This window comes from Rhinoderma darwinii, chromosome 5 (genome assembly GCF_050947455.1).
Source record: "Rhinoderma darwinii isolate aRhiDar2 chromosome 5, aRhiDar2.hap1, whole genome shotgun sequence".
NCBI lineage: Eukaryota > Metazoa > Chordata > Amphibia > Anura > Rhinodermatidae > Rhinoderma > Rhinoderma darwinii.
The window spans coordinates 292,331,846-292,357,595 of record NC_134691.1 but is presented as its reverse complement, the minus strand read 5'-3'; the positions used below and the strand labels follow the sequence as shown (position 1 = coordinate 292,357,595).

Below are 25,750 nucleotides of genomic sequence, written 5' to 3'. Positions count from 1 at the left end.
TGCAAACATAAATAAATGCAAACATAATTACATACATGCACATATATATAAACATACATGCAAAAATAAAAACATGCAAACATACATGACAACATACATACATGCATACATACATACAAACATGTATACATACATGACAACATACATACATGACAACATACATACATACATACATGCAAATATACATTCATGCAAACATACATAAATGCAAACATACATACATGCAAATATATACATGCAAATATACATACAAACATGCACATATATACATACATGACAACATACATACATGACGACATACATACATAAAATGCAAACATACATACATACATTCATGCAAACATACATGCAAATATATACATACATGCCAACATACATACATACATACATACATACATACATGCATGACAACATACATTCATGCAAACATACATACATGCAAACATACATTCATGCAAACATACATACATGCAAATATATACATGCAAATATATACATGCAAATATACATACACATATATACATACATGCCAACATACATGCACATATATACATACATACATACATGCCAACATACATACATGCCAAAAAAAATAATAATACGTTCATACTTACTTTCCTCCTGTCCGGCCTCCAGCGATGACGTTTCATCCATGTCGCCGCTGCAGCCTGTGATTGGCTGCAGAGGCGGTCACGTGGGATGAAGCGTCATCCTGACGTGCGTGACCGCCACTACAGCCTGTGATTGGCTGCAGCGGCGAAAGGGATGAAACGTCATCGCTGGAGGCCGGACAGGAGGAAAGTAAGTACGAACGTATAATTTTTATTTTTTTATTACATTTAAATTGTATTTTCTGCGCGCCGAGCATGTACTGTCAAGGTTGCTGAAAGAGTTAGTGCAGCCCATTAACTCTATCAGCACCCGAGACAGTAGCATGCTCGGCGCACGTAAGTGACAGGTTCGGTCCGAATCGAACTTTTTTGTGAAATTCGGCGAACTAGCCGAACCGAACTTTTGAAAAGTTCGCTCATCTCTACTAATGAGTTTCTCAATGGACAACTGGGTGTGTTTTACTATTAACCAAGTGAGCGTTCTACAGAGGTGTATGACGCTGACCAATCAGCGTCATACACTTCTCCCCATTCATTTAGTCAGCGCATAGGGATCCTTTTAGATCACTATGTGCTGTCTTATACACATTAATGATACTGAAGTGTTTACACGGCCCGTCCGGTGTAAACAAGCTCCGATCAACGAGACGGCTCGTTGATCGGCGCTGGTTTGCTCCTGTCACAAGGAGCTAGTATGGGGACGAGCGCTCGTTACTCCGATCACTCGTCCCCATACATTACTATGTCGGCAGCACGTCTCCGTTTACACAGGTAGATGTGCTGCCGACACCAATAAGTTTTCATTTTTAAAACTATACGATCAGCAGATCGAGCATTTGCTCGTTCATCTGCTGATTGCTGCCCTGTTTACACAGGCAACGAGCGTTACATGAACGAGCGTTTGCCCGATAATTGGACCGTGTAGATGGGCCTTTAGTGTTCTTTCCTTTACACCCAAACCCTTCCAGTCTGTTATCTTGCCTTATCAGACAGGCCAACATCTCAATAACCATTTAGAACATTAGTGGAGAGAGCGGAACACACATCTCCCGGAGCTATACATTTCTTTGTGTGTGATATCGCAATCCATTTTTTGTGAATAAGTACTAGTCCTTCTCAATGAATTAGAATACCAAAAAGTTAATTTCAGTAATTCAATTCAAAAAGTGAAACTATTGTGAGCCCCATCTCGGACCCAGATACTAGGGCCGATTTCTTAAGAAGCCAATTCACCCATCATGTATTTTTAGAATGTGAGAGGAAACCGGAATACCTGGAGGAAACCCCTGGAGAACATACAAACTCTAAGCAAACGTTGTCCTTGGATTTGATGCCAAGATCCTAAAGCTGCAAGACAACAGTGCTAACCGCCGAGCCACAGTGCTGCCCCATATTAGCCACCTTTCCAAAGCAAAAAAATGTGCATAATTTTAGGCCTAAAGGGAATATTTTTTGAATAATAAACAAAGAGCAAATGTGACAGCATCTTGGTGGTTGTGCCTCTTAACCAATATTCAGTTCCAGTTAAAGAGGCTCTGTCACCAGATTTTCAAACCCCTATCTCCTATTGCAGCAGATCGGCGCTGCAATGTAGATAACAGTAACGTGTTTTTTTTCAAAAACGAGCATTTTTGGCCAAGTTATGAGCATTTTTATATTTATGCAAATGAGGCTTGCAAAAGTACAACTGGGCGTGTTTAAAGTTATGATCTGCTGCAATAGCAGATAGGGGTTGCAAAATCTGGTGACAGAGCCTCTTTAAATAGTAATTTCTAAGGCTTATGAGAAATTCTGCGCTGTCTGGTTTCAGACAAAGGGAATGTGTCGCTAGAAATTATTATTATTTTTTTTCAGTTAAACAATTAGTATTTAAGTGATTACACTTTAATTTTTTCACAAGTCAGGAAATATTTTAAATTAGATTCTAATTTATAACATTTCCATGTGATGGCCACTAGAGGGAGCAGTTCCCAAAATTGCAGCATCGTCACTGTAGCATGTGCCGTTCCCACACAGACGGGGTACGCTTGAGAATGGAACGGCTCACAACCCCATAGAGAATGCGAACGTATGTGCCGTATTCCATCTCTGTATGGGTCGTTAATAGACACATACAGAGATGAAAAAAAAAATGGCAGCCCCCATAGAGAAGTAAAAATACATTTAAAAGTAAAAAATGAGAACACAATTAAATTAAATTTATGTAAATATTATATTAAAAGCAATATGATCCAAAAAAAAAAAAAGAATTCATGACACCTTCCCTTTAAGCCTTATTCACACGACCGGGATAATCGGGCGTAAGGAAGCTGATCGGTGTATCAGCGATACGCGTGGGTTGCTTTCTCTTTCTCATTGGGATGTTGGTCGGCTTTACATGTAGCTATTGTTGCTCTGACTCCTTGCCTGCCACGTGGATACACAAGTTATATATTCACTTTGCATTATGGCCGATTTGCATTCATGCACTTCATCTTTTTTTTGTGCTAAATTGGCATTTTGATTTATTTCCTGAATTGGTCTTGTATACACTCAGCACTTTATATTTAATATGTGGTATTTAATGGGTGTTTTAGGGAGCCTTGCTGTGGAGATTTGCATATCTTGACTGGTCTAGCCTCATTATTAGGGACCCATCACTAGAGGTTTTTGTGACCCCCCCCCCCCCCTCTGAATATGGTCTTTATATCTTTATGGGTCTTTTGTGGGTATGTGTACATACATATATTTTTTTGTGTATTAATAAATTTTGTGTCTAATAAATCTGGAGTTCTGTATAATTTCTGTATTTTTGTGGGTGTGCACTCTTTTTGAGTGGTCTTTTTTTGTATACCATGTCTTTTGACGCTTGTATTGCAACCCTTTTTTCATTTTAGTGGTGCCTGCTCCTCGTTTATGGTCAATTATGGTCCATCTGTGTGTGTGTCGTTAAGAGACACACACAGATGAAAGAAAACATAGCAGCCCACAGTAGTGTAAAAAAGCCTTGGTCATTTAGGCTGGATTCACAAAAGCATTCAGCTTTCTGTTCTGCCCTGTCAGAGGAACAGAACATCCGAAATACTGGAAGCGCCGGTTCTGTAGCACGATTGACACCACCGGTGGCCAGTTCAACCCATTCGTTCTGGTTTTCCGTTGGGGTGTCCGTGGTTTTACTGGAAAACGCTGCACTATTTACAGTATTTTCATCCGGATCTGCATGTAGGTCCTTAACAGCGCCTACAAAGCAGATGTGAACGCAGCCTTATTCATGTATTCCGTTCAACAAAAATAAAAACACCACAATTTAGGAGTTAAACTCTTTATTCCATTCAGAGGCATCTGGCAAGTGTAGCTGCTTGGGGGCACATTACAGATGAAATATGATCCATGCTTTGCAGATATTAAACTAATTTACAGTATAACTTTCTACTGTATCTATTGCCAAAATACTCCGAGTTACCAAGTCTCAATTGAAAATAACATGATTACCACACTAACAGTCTAGAAATTTAAAGAGATATGACAGTATTTAAATCAGCAGGTGTAAATGCAGCACCTATCTGTAAAGTAAAAATTCATGGAAAAATCATCAAGTTATGTCTGCTTCATCATGTTAAGAAAAAGTCGGGCCTATACTTAGACCACAACAAACTTTTACTGTTATTTTAATGACTTTCATAGTTCAGTATTTTAAATCAATGTAAGAAAAATTTCTAAACACTAAATGTCACTCTTGTCAACAAAAAAAAAATATTCAGGTTTTTCTTAAACTACAACATAGGTTCAGAGTTTTTTTTTTTATTATTATTTATTTTTAACCAAATTAGTAAGATGTAGATGATGAAGAAAGAAAGAAAACACTTCAGACCATTTTCAAAAAAAAAAAAAAAGAAAAAAAAAAAAAAAAGGAGAATAAAAAATGAAAAATAAAGATCTGTACAACAATGATCTTTGGGAAATTATCTATTCTATGTAGAAATGCCTCTATTTCAATATGACTCTAAGAGGTAGATCAACAAAATGATGATACAAATGGTTTTTGCTAGTTGTGCCCCTCAAATCAGTGCAGCATGGTGATTGTGATCATCTCATGCACAAAAACATCACAAAAAATAAAGGTTCAGAGGTAAATCGCATGGCTCTGTTAAGGCCACACATACACACACACACACGCACAGCAGTCTTTATGCACCATGTGTTGCCACATTTTCAAAACTGAGGTAGACTGAAGTTTATTGTAGAAATTTGAATGTGTAAATATTACCACAATCATTCAAATTACATTCTGAAATTAAAAGAATTTGGTAGCTTTCCCTCTCCCTGCCTTTTAATTTTTTTTTTCCTCTAATACCCTTGTGCTGTCAGAAGCATGCCATGTGATAACATCCTTCACACGCCACTGGCAGCTGAAGGGTAAATGGATGGTTGCAAAAATAAAAAAAATAAAGTGTGCATAAACCCTGCTGTATCTATTTCAAACCAAAAGAGACGGTTGTATTCAATTTTTAACCTTCCGAGTAGCTTTGTGTGGCCCTTTTATTCTTTTTTTTTTATTCTTTACTGAGGCTGGATATGTAAACGTAAGCCTGTCGTTATCTTTCATGTGATCAAACAAACGTCTGACCCATCCCCCGTTCCCTCTCCCCCAGTCACGGTAATTTAATGTAATATGCATTGATCTGATGGGAAGCATGAGTTTGATGGTTAGGGGAGGGGGGAAAAAAATAGAAAGGAAATATATATATTTATATATTTTATACATATATATATTGATGCTCCCACAGATCAAGTTTGAATTTGTTTAGTTTACCAAACTGACGATGAAGCTTGCTCTTTGAACAGAATGGCAAAGTTCAAACGGGCTGCAAATGTTGAAATGTAGCACTATTAGGTAGTGATGGTCAAAGGCACAAAGGGTTCATTGTATTCAACCAAGCAGCACAAAGAAAAAAATCCAGTCTTCCAGCACCCTTAACAAAACTTAAAATAAAATTAAAAAAAAAGTAAAAAAATAAAAATCCCCAAACCCAGCTGGCCTCTTTCCATCACTTCCTTGTGTGGTGTTCCCAGAAAAAAGTACCGTCAAACTTTTTTTCATCCCATAGTAAAATAAAAATAAACGGCATTGCTGCGATCAGTATGGTGGTGTTTTTCAGTATCTATTTTTTGAACATTCACTGAATTTTGTAGCAAAATGATGGTGTGGAAGGCTTCAGAGAAACTGAGGCAACTCCCCATCTTTTACTCCCATCAGCCGTCAGCTAGCAGTTGCATTATCTGAACAAATAATATTTCTGCACTTCTAGCTGGCAGCTGATATTTTATTTTTTATTAAAAAAATAAAATGCTCAAGAACTATTAGCTTTATAAAGTATACAAAATACCAAAAGAATTTAAAATGAAAAAAAATAAAATAAAAAAAAAAAGCAAAAAAAATAAAAATTCTCATTGAGGTACTAAATGCCTGAGGTAGTTTAGTAAAATGCATATTCATCTTTTTATGCCCTGGCCAACACCTTTCTACACTTCCCTTAGGTTATTCATGGCAGTGTTAAGTAAAAACGCAACCAAATTAAAAAAATGCCACTTGTTCAATACTGGGGCGAACACTTAATCTCATCAATATCCTTCAACACTAACCCACCAATAATCCCACCCTCTACTAATTTCTTTTTAATATAACTGGACGTATAAAGAGCAATGCCTTTTCTTTTTACACCAGAGAACTCATAAGAGAAAGCTTCATTAAACAAAGTTCTAAAATTGTTGGGGAAATAAGAACAATAAAAAAAGACTAACAAGGTTTATGTTAACTCGTGAGAATAGATCAAAAGGGAAGTGAAGGGGTCCTTATATTTTTTTTTTTCCTTTACTTTTTCCTATTTTTTTTCTCTTTTTTTTTTTTTTTTTTTTTAAAGCTGGGTTTCAAAAGTTTGAGAGCCTAAATTACATTCTCGGAGACAGTTTAATTTTTGCCTGGTCCTCAAACAGGTGACAGCTAGTTGGCATTTTGTAACCACTTAGCACAGACCGGTGTGGGTCCCTGTCAATTACTCAGTCTGTCTTTGGTCTGGCATCTGTCTCTGTGAAGGGCCATGTTCCTGAACCTTTATTTTCGTCTTGGCTGGGGCTGTCCGCTTTGCGCAGTCTTCTGCTGTTGCTGCTGTTGTCTTCTTACCTGAGCCAATATTTCCTGAATTTTCCTCTGTGCAAGCTAAAAAGTTAAGAAACAACATATTATACATCGATTTATAAGCCCAAAAGGAAGGAAAATAAATGAAAAAAAAAAATATAGGGCCACACTCCTAAAGGGGTTTTCCACTTTCTGACAACTGATGCACCGATCATATACTGATCCAGTGGATCGGTCATGTCCCACACCCGGACCCCGCACCGATCCGCCACTCCGGCTGCCTTCGTGCACCGGATGTTTGGAAGAGTATGCAGTAGTTGAAACCAGAAGCAGATGGCTCCGACCACTGCATAGCGGCCGTTCGGCAGAACTGCAGCTCAGCTCCTATTCACTTGAATTGGAACAGAGCTGCAGCTCGGCCGCTATTCTTTGACCTGAGCCATCTGCTTCGAGCAACATCATCCAGTGCCCGGAGGCAGCCGGAGTGGCGGATCGGTCGCGGGGTCCGGGTGTCAGACACGCACTGATCATATACAGATGACCTATCCCGTGGATAGGTCATCAGTTGTCAGAACGTGGAAGACCCCTTTAAGGCCTCCTTCACACATGGTTTTTGCCTGATGTTTTAAACTGCATGTAAAAATGTATTTTTTTTTTCAAAGGCAACATGCATTCTTATATATGCGTTTTTTGTGGCATTTTATACTGAGGGTATATTCAGACTTTGCGGTTACAAATAAACATGAAAAAAACTTATGTATTTTTCTGTGATTTGATGTGTTTTTGGATGCGGTATAAAACAACCCTAAAGGCTGGATTCACATGGGATGGAAATGAGTCACATTTTCTGCCGCAAAGTCTGCACGTTACGTGCGGATTTTGCGCTGTATTTCACCCCTTCTACACTGAAAAGGCTAAAATCAGCTGTGAAACATCTAGAACAAAATCCGCAGCATGCTCCGATTTGCACCTGAAAAACGTTCAGCAGCATGTGGATGAGATTTTGTTCATATCTCATCCACATGGCTGGACTAATCCACTGTTTATTTTCCAATTGGAAAATCGGCGTTTCCATCCCGGATGAATCCAGTCTTGGGCCACCTGCAAACTTTGTTGAAGATTTTGTGCTTACTGCAGAAACAACCCCATTCAGTTGAATGGAACGGATTTTCAGTCGCAAAAGTTTCTGCAAAAAATCTGCAGCGTGTGCAGGATTAATTTTGAACATGTTATTTTCCTGCTGTATTTCCAAGTCCTATAGAGAAAGTTATGGACAGAAGCGCCAGAAAAAACAAAATACACCATACCTAGAGCATGCTGCATTTTGAAGATATGCAGCTGAACCCAAAAATACCACATGCCAAAAATGCTGTGTATATCGACTTCAATATTTCACTTTAAACTTTAAAAGTTCCATCTGGCAGTAAGTTTTGCAACCTTAAACAAACAAACCAAACAAAAACGCACAGGGGAAGTGAAAAACGCTGTTTTTTGATTTGGATACAGTCTGACCATTCTCAAATATCGGCAAAGAACTTCCTTATGTTCACAGAAGTAGGATTTGCTGCAGGAAAGTCTGCAGGGAATTCCAGTAGAAAGTATGCACGAATCTGTGTTTGATTTGGTGCGCACTTTCGGCTGGATTTCCCGTTGCAGACCCCAGATGAGGGGATTTAAAATAAATAAAATAAATAATTCGTACTCTCCAGCCCCTGGTCTCCCATATCGATGAGTCACTCCTCTCAAGACTGGTATCTGTGCTGCCACCCCCCCTCCCCGGATGAGGTTTTCTCCCATGTGACCGTAGTAGCCTGTGATTGGCTGCTTTGATCAAATGGGATGAAACATCATGCCAGAAGGCCAGCAGCACTGAGACCGGACAAGGGAGGATTGTAGACTTGCTACGGATAAGTCAAGGGAGGGGAGTATTAACTATGAACAAACATGCAACGATAAATTGACATGCTGTGGATTAAAAAAAATCTGCACCGCAGGTCAATTTCTGCAACGTGTGGATGAAATAGTTAAAATCTCACTCACTTTGCTGCTACTGTAATATGCTGCGAATTTTCCATCTGAAAATCTAGGCAGAAAATCGGCAGCAATTACTTTACATGTGAATGTAACACAATATGTATGAGGATGAGTCAAATTATCCGACTCCGGTTATATTAAAACTTCTTTTGGCCGCTTTGTCTTATCAGCGCTTTCTATACGAGGTCGCTGTGTCCCCAGTCACTGCTGTGCAGGTTTGAACGTGTTACGTCTGTTTATTTGTAACTGCAGGGCAAGAAACAATGGCTGCCCCACTTGCGATTAGCACGAAACGAGAGCAGTGTGCAGTGACTTTTTGCGGTCTGAGGGAGTGTCTGGTGCCAATGTTTATCAAAGACTTTGCAACCAAAAAAACAAAACACTTTCTCAATACTATGCACAAAGAAGTGTGTATGAATGGATAGAGCAGTCCAAGGAAGGTCGCACAAGTGTCAGCCACGAAGGAGGAGACCGACGCCTGTCCATGTCTGATGACATTGAGCGTTCATCCTCCCTATAGTCCTGATTTTGCCCCATCAAACTATCACCTGTTTGGTCCCCTAAAGGAAGCCCTACGAGGACGAGATTCATGTCTGATGATGAGGTAAAGATAGCGGTGCATTTGTGGCTCGCAGCTCAGCGTAAAACATTTTTTAACGTGGGAATACGAAAGCTTGGTGACAGACGGACAAAGTATATAAAAGCAGGAAGATTAGGTCTTAAAATTATGTATTTGTCTTCTATGGAAGTTGATTCAAATAAATTCTACAGAAAGAGTGCGGATAATTTCTGACCTTCCTATTTTACCGCTTTAACAGTCTGTAAAGGCAAGAAAAGTCCATCCTTCCTCTTCCAATTTTAATAATGATCTTGACTCCATCACCAAATAGATGTACAGCAAAGCATGTGTTGATCTTTGTAATGTTGCCAGGACTTCTTATTCCATCTTAGTATTTTCTTCCAGAGCAGAGCAAACATATCTGGAAGAAAGTTGCTAGATGGAACTTTAAGTCCCAGTAAAATTACAAAGAGCAACACATGTATTGCTGTATGTCTACTCGGTGATGGAGGAGTCCTAATCACTATAAAAAAAAATAAAAAGTAAAAAAGAAATAAAAATCGGAAAACAAAAGGTTGGACATCGCTATATGGACTGTTAAGCCCCACCAGAGCCTGAGCTTAAAGGAGGCTCTGTCACCAGATTATAAATGCCCTATCTCCTACATAATCTGATCGGCGCTGTAATGTAAATAACAGCAGTGGTTTTTATTTTGAAAAACAATAAATTTTGAGCAAGTTATGAGCAATTTTTGATTTATGCTAATAAGTTTCTTAATGGACAACTGGGCGTGTTTTTACTTTTTACCAACTGGGCGTTGTAAAGAGAAGTGTATGACGCTGACCAATCAGTGACCAATCAGCATCATACACTCCTCATTGTTCCAGCCCAGTGTTACAGTGTGATTATGCAGTGAAAGAAGCTATATAATAGTACCCTCAATACTACCAACAAAGGCTATCATACCTCGGAAAAACAGCTCCATCGACCGAAAAAGAAATTAAAAAGTTATGGGTCTTCGAACACAGAGACACAAAACACTATTTTTTAATAGTAGTAAAATATAAAAATAAAAAAATCCATATCAATTTGGTAAAGCTGGAATCGTATTGACCCACAGAATGAAGTAAACACGTCAATTTTACTGCTCTGTGAATGCTGTAAAAAAACTTTTTTTTTTCTTAACTTGAAGGACCTGTGGGAAGAAGTCCTGTCACAGCGGGATCTCGCTGATGACGCTGTGCAGTGAAACAAGCTGGGCATGAATGAAGAGCAGTGTATGAGGCTGATTAGTCAGCGTCATACACTCCTCTGTACAACGCCCACTTGGCAAAAAGTTAAAACCGCCCAGTTGGTCATTAAGATCTAATTAGCATAAATCTAAAATTGCTCAAAAATGATTGTTTTTCAAAATAAAAACCACTGTTATCTACATTACAGCACCGATCAGATTAGATTTTTTTTTGGGGGGGGGGGGTTTTGGTTTTTACGGCGTCCATCAGGCTGTAAAAACGACACGTTCACTTTATTCTACGGGTTGATACGAAGACGGCGATACCACAAAAACCACAAAAAAAAAATATCAATTGATGTGTCACCTTATTCTGCCGATTGAGCAACAGGAGGGCTTATTTTTTGCTGGGCGAGGTGTAGTTTTTATTGGTAGCATTTTGGGGTACATGCGACTTGATCACTTTTTCTCTTACATTGTTTTGGGAAGCTGAGGTGACCAAAAAAAGCAATTTAACGTTTGTTTTGCACGCCGTTCACCGAGTGGGTTATAGTTCAGACTTTTACGGATGCGGCAATACCAGTTATGTGTCATATATATATATATATATATATATATAACATTTTTAACATTACTCCAGGATCTGAAAAAAAAAAAAAAAAAAGGGAAGAGAGGGGTTTTTGAACATTTAAAAAAAAAAAAAATGTAACTTTTTTTTTTTTAGAAGTTCTCCTAGGCGACTTGAACCAGCGTACGTTGGATCACTTACATGATATGCTGCAATACTAATCACGTACATATAATATAAAGTGAACAGTAAAAAAAAAATAAAAAAAAAGTTAAATTCATCTACTGTAGTCTTTGACGTATGTTAATAGTGATGTTTAACAGTAACACCTGATCTGGCACTAGGGGGCACTGAAATACAGAACATACGGTGTTACTAATTCCAATTTAGAGTTCATGCAGGCAATGGGGAGTTCCTTTACGCTCACAATTTTATTTTGAAACTGCAACTAAAGTTCTGAGGCCACCAACAAATGATTAAGGTTTATTCATACATTGCGGTCATACCACGATTTTGACCGCGTTATGACTGCAACATGTAAATTAGATTTTGCTGTTCAGAAATGGTCAATGTTAGGATATGTTCACACACAGCAGATTTGTAGCAGAAATTTCTGCGTCGGTGTCACTCATCTCATACATCTAAATGTTTTTTTTTTCTGCAGCCTGTGCATAGATTTCAGCTAACCTCATTTAGATGAATGGGAGACTCAAAATTTCTGCAACAAATCTACAGATGCGAATTTACCCCAAGGCTGCCCATACACCTTAGATATTGTCGGCCGATAGATATTGCTCCCAATAAATGGCGCATGCAGCTAAGATATTTGGTGAATTTTAAAACGCTTAGCCAAGCTCCTTTTTCTTGACAGATAACACACACACACACACACACACTATTTTCGGTGCATGTCATGTACTCCAATTTTTTGGCGCACTTTCAAGCCAAAACTCCGGCACCTGCTTAATAATTCTACAAAATGTGTAACTTACCTGGCTTGCATAAAAGTGGCCTGTTATTTTAACAACCACTTGATCGTTTTCATCTGGAGTTTGATCACGCGGAACAACAACTTCTGCACTTGTTAGATTTTGAAGCTCGTTAACCTGTAACAAGATTAAAGTTCTCGTTATGACAGCAATAACACCCCTTTAAGTTGGGAATAACCTGTATATTGTGTAAAATTAGACATTTATGGCATATCCAGTCAGATCTACTTTGGTGTCTGCGTTCAGAATGTGTTGAAAAAGAAGCCACATTTTGGTGGAATTTCATTTTAGACTAATTTAAGAACAGATGTTTACACCTCACTAGACATGGTCTAGAAAAAGGAGCATGGCTTAAAACTTGCCAAACAAAAATTAACCCAACCAAGAGTGGTTATAAGGAAGAGAAAAGTGTGTCTACCATGTTTATAGCGAGCACCACTGTGAAAAATTTGTCTCGTCTTCGGACTGACTGGTGTAAATTTATGCAGTCTAAGTCCTTATTCACACGAACGTGTGCGTATTGCGCGCGCGCAAACAACCCTGCGTTTTTTGCTCGTTGCGTGTGTCATCAGTATGTGCTGCTTGGCTGCGTGATTTTCACGCATATGCCATGCTTATGACACGCAGATTTGAAGTTTAAAAAAAGAAATTAAGGAAGTGCTTTTATTTTTTATCTACGGTTGCGCGAATCATGCGCGTCACACGGAAGGGCTTCCGTGTGCCGTGCGCGATTTTCACGCACCGATTGACTTCAATGGGTGCGTGATGGGCGAAAAACGGCCAAGTATAGGACATGTCGTGAGTTTTGCGCTGCGTGAAAATCACGTACTGTCTGAACGCTCCCATTCACTAACATAGGTCCGTGCGACGCGCGTGATTTTCCCACGCGTATCACGGACGTAATACACGTTCGTGTGAATAAGGCCTAAGTCTTAGGCAGCTTAGCGAGTCTGCCCTAATATGACTTTAGGTCCAAAATTCTGTCCGGATTTATTTTATTCATTTAATTCCTAACTATATCTTTAGAGCAGGTGCAATTTTTTCCTAATACAGAGCACCAAATCCCCTGAGACACTAGGGGGAGCTAACTACATACAGTGTTATTATGGAGTTCATGGTAAAAAACAGCATGAAGCTCCCCAAAGTGGTGGCTGCAGGCCGATAGTTAAATGATAACATTTTATATTTAGGCTACATTCACATGGCAGGGAAAAACAGCTGTGTGACAGCTGTTTTTTGTTGTTTTTTTAACAGCCCGTGAATACTAGTCGTCAAAAATCGGACATGTCCTATTTTTGGCCATTTTCACGGGCAGTTGGCCCCCATATAACGCAATGGATTAGTTTGTAATGGTGGTTTCAGTACTTAATCCTTGTGACGGCCGTTAAAAACGGATCCTGTCCAAGGGGACTCCCAGGGCACAGCGCTACTTTAAGCATCAGCAATGCTCTGGCCAGTGAATCTACTCCTTGCCGATGCTCTGGCTGACGATTCCGCTCCACAGAAGCCCCTGTCGTCGCTATCCATATACGAACAGCGAAATCACCGGCCGGAGCGTCGGCAAAGCTCTGGCTGGGGATTTTGCTCCTAGAGGGAGCCCGAAAGGAGCCATCTACAGGGGAGGGGGGTTGTGATGCTTTCTACAGGAGGAAAAGTGTGGCACTATCTTCAAGCGGGTGTGGCACTATCTACATGTAGACACTGTGGTGCCATCTACAGGGGCATTGCGGCAATATCTACATGAGCACTGTGGTATTTTAAGGGGGTTTGGTCCAAAAATAAACAAAACGAAATTTAAAAAAATAAATAAAAAATTAACAGCCATGACAAACGCCCATTGAAGACGGACTGGAAATGGATGAAAATTTGGAGACACGCGGATGCAAAACGGCCATGAAAAACTGACAGTTGATCAGTTTTTAATGGCCACTTTGTTTCTCACTGTCGTGTGAACGCAGCCTTATGCAGAGGAATTACAGCTCTGACTGCTAGAACGATTAAAACAAAATCAGCACAGAATTTGGAGCTTTACTTACCTTAAAAAACAAAAGCTACAATGTTTAGGGTGGACCTTTACTCGAAGGTCAACATTATGTCCCCACTGGTTACCATTTATTTTCCTTCAGACTACATTTTACAATTGGTAGCGTGTGACAAAATTATGCAAAAACAATTGTCACTTCTAGTCCCTCACCAAATTTGGATAGGGACAAGAAGAGGAGGGTGTAGTAATGAGACGTCCTCTAAGGGTGCAGTCACACGTGGCGTATTTGCCTTGTAATTTCCCCATAGGATTACATTTTAAAATATGGGGCAAATATGTCACGTGACAGCACCCAGAGTGAAAATTATTAAGAGGAATAGCTCAAAGTTGCACAAATTTTGCAAATCTACACCTGCTCACAGAAGGAATAGACTTGATCTTCTGCCTCTCAAACTTCATAATGATTTTATTTATTTAAAGTAAGTCTCCCAGCTACGTGGTAGCGGTTCATGGGGTAGTAAGCAACACATGCAGTGGTGCTGGAGGGGATGGAGCACTCAGCTGTGCTATGGGGGAAGATGTACTGCTCATACTGGAAGGAGATTGTTCCGGCCTGGCACACAATGAGGAAAGGGAGATCGCACTGCAGAGATAATCGAACTACACAGGGCAAAGGAGAGCAGAAAGAGGAACATCTGCAGGCTAGACAGGGGGTACGTTTATACAGCCGTGATTAAGAATGTTAGTTCATTAGCTATGCTATCCGAGTCAAGCAGTCCCTACATCTGGTCACCGACAGAGGCTGTGAAGACGCGTCACAGCTAACAGGCGAAGTTCCACTTCTGTGACCACGTGACAGGGAATTGAAATCTGGCCATCCATGCCGTTTTGAAAATTATATATATAGTAAGTTGTGGGGGGTCAGATCTAAGTCTGAGGTGTGCAACCCTTGTTCCCCTCTACCCTTCAGGAAGCAGAAGTGACTCCTAAAGCATAAAGTGTTTCTCCCTTTTATTTGGTTACTGCTGGTTTTGTATGCCATTTTATTCTGTCATGTTTTTGTACTTTTTTTAGTCCTTTTATGCTCTAAAAAGAGTACATAAGCCTTCTGAGAGAGTGTTAGCTGAAGAGCAGTCGGCCAAGAACTCGGTAGGTGGTGGCAGCAGCGAGTTGTGTATCCAGGGTTGAGCACTGTTTTAGGGTGTGATTTATTCTCAATTTTCAATCCGAGTGGAAGGTGCGTGCAGAAAGAGATTTACCCCTGAGGGTATGTGCACACGACCAATTTTCAGGCGTAATAGACGCGTTTTACGCCTCGAATTACGCCTGAAAAGACGGCTCCAATACGTCGGCAAACATCTGCCCATTGCTTGCAATGGGTCTTACGATGTTCTGTGCAGACGAGCTGTCGTTTTACGCGTTGCTGTCAAAATACGGCGCGTAAAATGACGGCTCGTCAAAAGAAGCGCAGGACACTTCTTGGGACGTTTTTGGAGCCGTTTTCTTATAGACTATTGAAATCCGCTCCAAAAACGGCCGTAAAAACGACGCGAAAAACGCGAGTTGCTCAAAAAAACGTCTGAAAATCAGGAGCTGTTTTCCCTTGAAAACAGCTCCGTATTTTCAGACATATTTTGTTAATCGTGTGAACATACCCTAACAGTTACAACCACAAGAAATACAATACGGAAATTAATATGAAGGGACTGTTAAATATAAATCTAATGGTATCACATACAGTTTTGCCTCCTTTGCCGATAACACGTCCAGCAGCGTAAGATGGTACTTTAATATGAGCTTCGAGTTTAACTTCCTCCTTGGGTCCAAAGAAGTTTTCTTCTTTAAGTTTTCCATAAATCCTTCCTTGAGCCTAAATATGAAAAGCATATAGTTATAACAATCACACACGATAAAACAAGATTATGAATGATCAGAATAGGTATCAAGTGGCTTGTGTTTATTTGTTTTAGTAATTTAAATTCTTTAACTTATGCAAGTCTATCTGTTGTAGTGCCAGGATATTGCATGTTAATGGAAAATGGAGCTTCCAATAGAGAATGCAGAAGCGCACTCTTCACTTGGTATTTGTCCAAAGCTTGTAATGTCAAAGTATTTTTAATCTGGGATTTTCAGGTCATGTGACTGTCTAGACCGAAAGCTGGTTACCATTCAGAGAGGTCACAAATAAATAAAACCGAGAAAGAGGCGCAGTACTACTTTAAGAAAGTTTTAGTTTACACACACAATAAAAAATAAAAAAAAAGTAGTCAAAACAGCATTTTCTTTATGTATTATTTTTTCTTCTTTACGTCCGAATGAGTAGTACAATTACTTTGATTTAAGGTGGGTGTCCAACAAGTAATTATATTTACTATCAGGATGCGGTTTGTTAAAAAGGAACACACATTGCAAAATATCTGCAACAGTATGACAAATCGTCCCCAATGCAAAATTAGTTGCATCATTGTGAATAGTTTATTTGCATTTCACATACAACAGGTGAACAAACTGCGATCAGAATGTTTAGAAAGTAATAACTACGAAAAATGTTTAACTTGTATATATTCTAAAGACAAAAGATACCCATAGTGCACACTGAATAGGAGGAGAGAAGTCCACTTCAATTTGATCGGTATTAGGCCGGATTCATACGAGCGTGTGCGTTTTGCGCTCGCAAAAAAAACGCTGCGTTTTGCGCGCGCAAAAGGTCCGTGTGTCATCAGCATATGGTGCATGGCTGTGTGATTTTCGCGCAGCCGGCATCATGACACACTGTTTTTATGTTTACAAACAGAAAAGCACGTGGTGCTTTTTGGTTTTCATTCATAGTTTTTACTACTGTTGCGCACATCACGCGCAGCACCCGGAAGTGCACCCATTTGCACGCACCCATTGACTAATGACCCTAGTGTACATTAAAAATGTGAACTTTTTTTTAAATGCTTTTTAATATCTAATCTTTTGCATATTGGGAAACATATACACCCCTACACATAAATTGCTTACTTTGAATTGGGCTTCTGGTGGACCAGTGATGATCACCATTCTCAGTTTGGCATCTGGTCCCTCTGCTGGAGCAATCTGAAAATAAAATAGCATTAGCAAATTTTGTAACCACAAAATTGTGGGTAGGAGGGGATGGGATTGAACTATCCATTACCTTTATGGAGGCTCCAGCAAAACGTGAAAGCTGTTTTATATGTTGTCCTTGCTTGCCAATAATTGCGCCTACCGCCAATGCCGGTATGAAAAGATGAACTGTTTCAGACTCTGGTTGTTGCTGAGAGAAAGAGAGTTAAAATACTTTTATATATTTTTTTTTCTCTCTTAAAGAGAAAGGTCCAGCAACCCAATCAGATCCAGCCCTGCCTTCCCCACCAGACAGATCCCAAATGTATTTAGAACAAAAGTGAGCCATCTGTTTGGATACAAATTTTACAGTATATGTAAAGTAATTAGGTTTACACATTGTTGTGCTAAATTTCACAGCAAGATATATGGTATATATTAGTTTTGTTAAAAAAAAAACCCCCACTAAAAAACACCAAAAAAAACCGTTTACCCCCATAGAAACCTAGGAGAACATTATAGGTACTTTTTAGAATACACACTTTTGTTCTGGTATTGAAAAGCATAGATGAGACATAAGGATAGAATTCCCATCACATCTGGGCCATAACTAAACTGTATACTGCAAGGTTTTTTATAAAAGTGCATATTTGCATTGATCTATCACAAAATGCTGCTTTTTGGTACTTCTTGGAAAAAACAACAAACTAAAAGTAGAGAGAAAGAGTATGTTCACACTGAGTATTTTACAGTCCGAAAAATCTTCCTCAAATTGAGGCAGATCTTGACCTGCCGGCAGAACAATTTGCCAGTGGCCATTGAGTACCGCGGGCAAAAACCTCTATGAAAAGCGCGATCTCTGCCTCCCATTGATGTCAATAGGAGGTCAGAGACAAACGCCTCAAAAAAGGGCATGTCGCTTTTTACCGCGAAAAACACGCCTCCGCCACCCATTGAAATCAATTTGGTGCGGTTTCTGCGTCAAAAACAGTGCCAAAATACTTAGTGTGAACTAGCCCTTAGTATGGTTTTTTAATTCTTACCCCAAATGGTGGATAAGAAGTAGAGGTCGTAGGTGAAGACACCCCAACTGAAGGAGGTGGCATGCCTGAAGAAGAAGGTGGGAATAAACCTAATGCATTTAGGTTTAATCCAGGGATCAAGTGAGCTTGCAGCTGTAGAGAAGAAGAAAAAACAGACACAATTATAGCATTTTACATCTTCCGAGTAACAACTATTTAGTTTTACTTTAAAGTCCCCGCCCCTCACCTTCCCCCAATTATTTTTACCCCATTGACTCCGAAAAGGGGAAAAACTAAAAACACTGATTTTAAAAACATTATCTCTTCCATGCAAGCGGTTCTAGAACCTTTTAATAAACACAAAAGTCTAATCATTAAATGTGCACCGTGAATAAGCTCCAGGAAGGAGTGTGAGTGAGCACATTATGGAATCGCCTTCCTAAACAAAGGGCTCAATAGAATTCCTACACATGGCTACACTTAATTGACTACATATGAATCACAAAGCAAAACAAAAGCACTTAGTCATAACTTAGGAGAAACAACAAAGTTAAAAATACTTGTAGAAATTAATGTATTTGACACCGGCGGTTCACCTAGACACTGATAGACTTGTTAAAGGAGCTTGCCGAAGAAGGGGTTAAAGAGCATTTCTGCAGCAAGATTAATGCTCTACCAAGTCCTAGAGAATCTGAGGCATCATTCCATTCAGGTTGGATCATTTCCGTTTCAGCCTCATGCTACACTCTGTACAATGTTATGGGAATACATTTCCACCTCCCACCCACCCAGATCTTGTTGAACAATTACTTACATTCATAGCCGCAATATCATTTTCGTAGGACTCCCTAATTTTTTTCATTATTTCTTCCTCGGCTTTGGCACACGCCTCAATGCTGCCTTTTACTGTAATAGTCCGCTCAGGATTATACAATGTCAAGTCCTGAAGTCTAGGGTCATCAAAAAATGAAAAAAAAAATTGTTGTTAGGATTTTCAAACATATCACACCACAAAAACAGGACTGGTCTAGGCTTGATAAACTTACGGAGATATTGTGATTTTTGTGTCTGTGTCCTGTTCAATCTTCTTTAGGTTTCTTCCCTCTTTGCCGATAAGACGTCCGACAAAATTGTTATGTGCTAGTATTTTTAAGGGAATTTCTTCCGTGCTAAAAATATCAATGTGGTCTACAGTTAGAACTATCAGTATTTCTGAAAAGCAACATATGATTTGTTTACGTAGATATAAAGTTTTTGATCTACAAATACACTAATATCTTCCCTACCTTTAAAACATAAGCTACTTTTATAAGCAGACACTGCACTCATTTATGCTAATCTACGTTTAGGCTGTGTTCGGTTATAAATGGAAGCCACGACGCAGATGTGCACACACTGGTGAAGTGCCCAAACACATTGAACGTTGTCCAAACCTGACCATTTCGGTGGGATTGGCACACCATCTTATGTGTATGGGGATGTCCCGACACTCCGATGGTAGATGTTGGGGGTAAATTAGGATTAGGCATATTGGCATTTGCCCGATCCTTTGCTCTCAGTGGAGATACACCTTTTCTCATGAAGTACAAAAGCACGCTCGGCCGAGCTGAGCGTGCACGTGTATTGGGAGGTCAGGAGAAATGGCCATCAACCAAACAAGCATTTGGAAGACAGCAATCTAAGTTGTATGGCCATTTTTTAGTAGCCTTTGTGCCTTTACATCCTTGTATTAAACTAATTGAAAATCCAATTGTCATGTTTATTTTCAGATGGAAAACACGTTGATACATCAGATAAACACAAATTCAGGTAAATTTAGATCCACCTTGAACAATTTCAGCAGTCAAGTGTTTCTATTGTAGACTCAACAAGTCATGTTGAGGAACTATTCAGTCTTTGATTTTTCTTGATCTCTAGATATTTACTTCTGTGCAACAATACAAATAAAATGAAGAATTTTTTTTTTTTAAACACCCCCCCCCCCCTAAAAATAAACTAACTACTTTTACCCAGGTCTGCATTTTCAAACCACAGTAGAGAATATTGTGGATTACGAATTTATGCCATTTACTTACAACTTTGTATCCTGAGCTTCCTTCTGCATAATCTCCATTATTATTTTACAAGCTGTTGAACAGCCTTCTGGAGTTGAGTGAACGGTAATTGGTTTCTCTGCAGCACCCGCATTTTCTTTACGATGAATATCAATTCTGTGAGGCAGGAAAGTGGTAAATGCAATGTAAAACTCAAATCTACCAAACATTAGTATTAAAAAGCTTATTCGTCACCAGTACAACGTACAGACATGGATTCAGCTAGTTAAACTGTTCCTCCAGTGTGTAGGAGAGGAGCATACGGTTACAAAAAATACTTGGACTAAACTCTCGAGTGAGAGGAGCTAGGTCTTTGATCTTCAGATCAGCCAACTATAAAATATAGCAGCAACACTTCTAATGGGTAGACAATGGGAGCTTTGAGAACTACAGCTAGTATGCACTGTTATAATAGATGCCTGATGGGAGTTTCAGGTTGTGCATGACTCACTATTACTGGATAGTGGACAAGGAAAAAAACAACTTACTTTGACTGGGTCTGTTTAGTAATGTTCCGGATGGTAGCACCTTCTTTTCCAATTATTGCCCCTACAAATTGTGTAGGAACCAGCATGCGTAATGGGACCTCCGATTGAGGTTTAGGTCTTGCTGCAGCACCAGGTGAGCCCTGCCTAGGAGGTCCTCTCTGTCCAAATCCACGCCTCCCTTGAGGGTGTTGTTGTGGCGTCTGAGGCTGGAGCTGTTGAGTGGGAGCTTGTTGTGCGGCCATCTCATCAGGAATGTAAGTGACTTTCAGGGAATAGTTTTCAAGCTGATAGCCGTTCAGTTTTTCAAGCCCCCTAATTTTAGGAAGAGGAGTGGAAAGAAGATCATATAGCAAAACTAAATTTATTTTATAAAACGTAAATTAACACACTGACATAACATTACCATAATATCTGGAAAAACTCTTGCAATGTCTTATAAAGTTCTATTTTTACAGGATCCTTGGTAGCAAGTACAATTAGAAAACAAATAGCTAGAAATTCTTCAAATTAGGATTAGTGTGGCATGGATCCCAAATACGCAGACGATGATATTGTATAGGTCCCCTGATGTACTTCCAGTATTCACACTGGGACAGTTTATTTTCTCACATTCCATAGCATGCAGTTTTATGGACTGAATAAATGTGTAGCCTGTAAAACCACGCAAAGTTTAGGGCGTTCATAGTGTAAAAATTTCTAGCTCCAGTACACCTTAAAGAGGCTCTGTCACCAGATTTTGCAACCCCTATCTGCTATTGCAGCAGATAGGCGCTGCAATGTAGATTACAGTAACGTTTTTATTTTAAAAAAACGAGCATTTTTGGCCAAGTTATGACCATTTTTGTAGTTATGCAAATGAGGCTTGCAAAAGTCCAAGTGGGTGTGTTTAAAAGTAAAAGTCCAAGTGGGCGTGTATTAGGTGCGTACATCGGGGCGTTTTTAATACTTTTACTAGCTGGGCGCTGTGAAGAGAAGTAACATCCTCTTCTCTTCAGAACGCCCAGCTTCTGACAGTGCAGATCTGTGACGTCACTCACAGGTCCTGCATCGTGACGGCCACATCGGCAGCAGAGGCTACAGTTGATTCTGCAGCAGCATCAGCGTTTGCAGGTAAGATCGACTTACCTGCAAACGCTGTTGCTGCTGCAGAATCAACTGTAGCCTCTGGTGCCGATGTGGCCGTCACGATGCAGGACCTGTGAGTGACGTCACAGATCTGCACTGTCACAAGCTGGGCGTTCTGAAGAGAAGAGGATGTTACTTCTCATCAGAGCGCCCAGCTAGTGAAAGTATTAAAAACGCCCCGATGTACGCACATAATACACACCCACTTGGACTTTTACTTTTAAACACACCCACTTGGACTTTTGCAAGCCTCATTTGCATAACTACAAAAATGGTCATAACTTGGCCAAAAATGCTCGTTTTTTTAAAATAAAAACGTTACTGTAATCTACATTGCAGCGCCTATCTGCTGCAATAGCAGATAGGGGTTGCAAAATCTGGTGACAGAGCCTCTTTAAAAAGGGTAGATATTGTAAAGTGATGCACCGAGCTTAGTTTTCCCTGTCCAAACTAGTATGCTTCAGAAATCTGGCCTATAACCAGAAAGCAATCACCCTGTATTGCCCTATTATGAATTTTGCACTGTTTTTACATTGGCCAATGGGCTGGTTCACATGTCCCATTTTCCGAATGGACCAGCATGCACTAGTTTGGTCCAATTCTTTCGTTAGATTCGCCCATTCAAGTGACTGGATCAGTGAAAAAAAATGGAATCGCACACTGACTGACTAAGCACGGTCCGTTTTTCACTGATGGTTCGATTTTTCTCACCAACGTGAAAAAGAAACAGATTACCACTGATACTACATTGACATTAGGAACAGACAGACGAACCGCACTGACAATATTGATGGAACTCAGATGTAAAATATTCCTTTTTTTAAAGACACCTTGACTAGTTTTCCAACGCTCCTCTGAATACAGCCTTATTCAAGCCCCTTTATACCACGAACGCTCTTACACAGATGACAGCCAACCAAAAGGTGGCAGTATACTCAATATCAAATATATATATATATACACACACACACACACACACACACACACACACACACACACACACACACATACATACCCATGTCTATATAGGGAGGATAAAAATGTATGAAAAACGACAAACATTATTGTGGAAATAAGTTATTTTGAAGCGTTACAAAAAACAGCCATTGTGTGTAAAGAAAACGGCTTCTTAAATCGTGCAGGCATAAAATCATACAAAAACATCTAAGTTTACTGTGGTGGCTGTTTTTTCTTGGCAGGGCAGCATAACCAAAAATAAAAAATAAAATACATTAGCAGATATCAACTCTTAGGGTATGTGCACACACACTAATTACGTCCGTAATTGACGGACGTATTTCGGCCGCAAGTAGTGGACCGAACTCAGTGCAGGGAGCCGGGCTCCTAGCATCATACATATGTACGATGCTAGGAGTCCCTGCCTCTCCGTGGAACTACTGTCCCGTACTGAAAACATGATTACAGTACGGGACAGTTGTCCTGCAGAGAGGCAGGGACTCCTAGCATCGTACATAACTATGATGCTAGGAGCCCGGCTCCCTGCACTGTGTTCGGTCCGGTACTTGCGGCCGAAATACGTCCGTAACTTACGGACGTAATTAGTGTGTGTGCACATACCCTTAAAGAACGGTTATAACTTCGTGCAACATGAGGAAACGGCATCAAGTGCAAGTTTACATTTAGGGCACGTTCACACGCCTTATTTTGGAGCATAAACCACTTGTATTACGTTCCGAAATACACTTGAAATACCCGTGCAAACAGCTTCCCATTAAGTTCAATGGGAAATACATTGTATTTCATATGATGCGTATTTTGAAGCTGCTGAAATAAAAAACACTTCATAAAAAAAAAAAAAGTACTGACATGTCACTACTTGAAATGTTTTACAAGCTGATTTTCCATTGACACTCCAAAAATAAAAAAAAATAAAAAAAAAATCTGCCTCAATTTTTCATTTTGAACATAGCCTTAGGGGATTTGTACACAATGGCGTAGCAGGGTGAAAAATCCGCCGTGGATTTCAAGGAAAATCAAGCGTTATGCACAAACTTTTGACGCAGGTTTCCAGTGCTGTGTCACGAATACACGGATAATTCTGCGCTGGTTCAAGACAATGGGAGGCGGTTTGTGAGCGGATTTGAATACGCAACGAAATTCATGTGAAAGAAAAGCTCAGTGTGAACACACCATCACATACACTTTTTTTTATTAACCTTTAGCGCCGCAACCATTTTTTATTTTTCATTTTAGTTCTTTCATTCCAAAAGCCATAAATGTTTTATTTTTCCATCAACAGTCGTAGAAGAGCTTGGTTTTTGTGGAACTAGATAGTTTTTAATGGCACTATATAATGCACCATATAATGTAAAAAAAAAAAATTCAATACGATTACGGTGATACCAAATGGATATCGTTTTTTATGTTTTATTACTTTTACAAAGAAAAAAAAAGTGTTAAAAAAAGTGACGCCATATTCTGAAAAACCATAACTTATGTTTTTCGTCGATTGAGGGATCCGAGGGCTTGTTTTTTTAAAATGTATTTATTTTTTACGCCGTCCACCGTGAGGGTTAATTATTCGAATAGTTTGCACTATTCTGGACGCCTCAAAATCATGTACACAGGTTTTGTTTTTTGTGTTTTGTTTTTTTTTTTTTTAACATTAGGGGAAAAATGGATTTGATGTTAGTGGTATTTTTCAACCTTCCACCAAAGGTTTTCTTTAAGTATTGATACTCTATTTCTACTCGTGATTTGTTTACAATTCTAAATAGAGTTTGATAAAATATAACTTTTACTCATAATTTTAAAAAAATGTGCAAATAAATGCATATAAAGACACTCTTAAAATAAAAAAAATATGCTCCTTATTGCAGGGGGAAATTGACATTCTGTGCGGTTATTTAATGGCAATTTGTGCAGGTTGTAACCATGTTTTTCACAGAATACATATAAAGCTTCAAGTCATTGTAATATATAAGGAAAAGGTATTTCAGAAGAGTAGGTATTGTTGTATTTGGGGTGATCAGCCCCCCTACCCGTTTTGTGGTGTAGCAGAGTCCATGCTGTTCCTGTGGCTGGGGACTGGGAAACCTCGTTATTCCTTTATATATATCCAGGCAACCAGTGTTATGCCTTCTCCCAACGCGAAAATGGTAATCCCCCGCCCCCCCCCCCTTTAATTGGAACCAGAATTGAGAAAAAAGGAAATAAAGATCCTATGTGGGGCGCTTCCGTTGGTGAGATATGCACAATTTGCGATAACGGAGAATAGGTTTTTTAACTTATTTATTTCAAATGAATATAAAATATCAAAACACTAGTACAACATGCTACGCGTTTCGACCTAGGTCTTCATCTGCAATTACTGGACGCTGGAAGGATCCCTTTCCTCAGGGAACAGTTACCCAGAGTCAGCTCCGGAGGCCAGCAAACCACGGTGTACAGAGGTCCTTGACATCCGATATGCGTAAAAGTTGAGTTGTGCCGACCATCCGGCACAACCTCATCAGGTGAGCCTTTATGTATCACCATTGCACTCACGGTCCAAATGTTATTACCCAAGGAGAGCGCCGTATATGTCCCATTTTTGTCTCCATTAAGCATCCAATTGGAACAAAAAAATGGCAGACATTAACTGCAGCATCTAAGTGGTTAAACAGCTGGGAACCAAGTTATCTCCGCACCAGCAGTTGAAGTGAGGTGTGCATCTCTTAATATATTTGGTGAATTTTCCGCTGATGTTTTTTTCCCCCATTGACTTGTAGACTGCAGCGGTCAATCAATTGTTAAAATCAAAATCAGTAGCGCTGCAAACAAAGTTTACGTGTAGCCCCGCCCTGGTGGTGGAGCAATGAAGAACAATTAGGGTATGTTCACACGAGGGCGTCCATAACGG

At 39.6% G+C, this 25,750-nt stretch overlaps 1 protein-coding gene across 1 annotated transcript in view; it reads right to left on the bottom strand.

The window, feature by feature from the left end:
* Positions 1-6,041: 6,041 nt before the first annotated feature.
* The window catches only part of IGF2BP3 (insulin like growth factor 2 mRNA binding protein 3), a 119,923-nt gene continuing 100,214 nt past the window's right edge, over positions 6,042-25,750 (bottom strand). Inside the window, exons 6-15 of the mRNA XM_075828658.1 lie at positions 20,764-21,075; positions 20,258-20,392; positions 19,229-19,351; positions 18,997-19,132; positions 18,204-18,335; positions 17,252-17,371; positions 17,098-17,172; positions 15,830-15,961; positions 12,111-12,224; positions 6,042-6,807 (exon numbers count right to left, since the gene is read on the bottom strand). Of these exons, the coding sequence (XP_075684773.1) occupies positions 6,703-6,807; positions 12,111-12,224; positions 15,830-15,961; positions 17,098-17,172; positions 17,252-17,371; positions 18,204-18,335; positions 18,997-19,132; positions 19,229-19,351; positions 20,258-20,392; positions 20,764-21,075 (1,384 nt within the window). The 3' untranslated portion in view covers positions 6,042-6,702. The remainder of the gene's footprint in view (positions 6,808-12,110; positions 12,225-15,829; positions 15,962-17,097; positions 17,173-17,251; positions 17,372-18,203; positions 18,336-18,996; positions 19,133-19,228; positions 19,352-20,257; positions 20,393-20,763; positions 21,076-25,750) is intronic.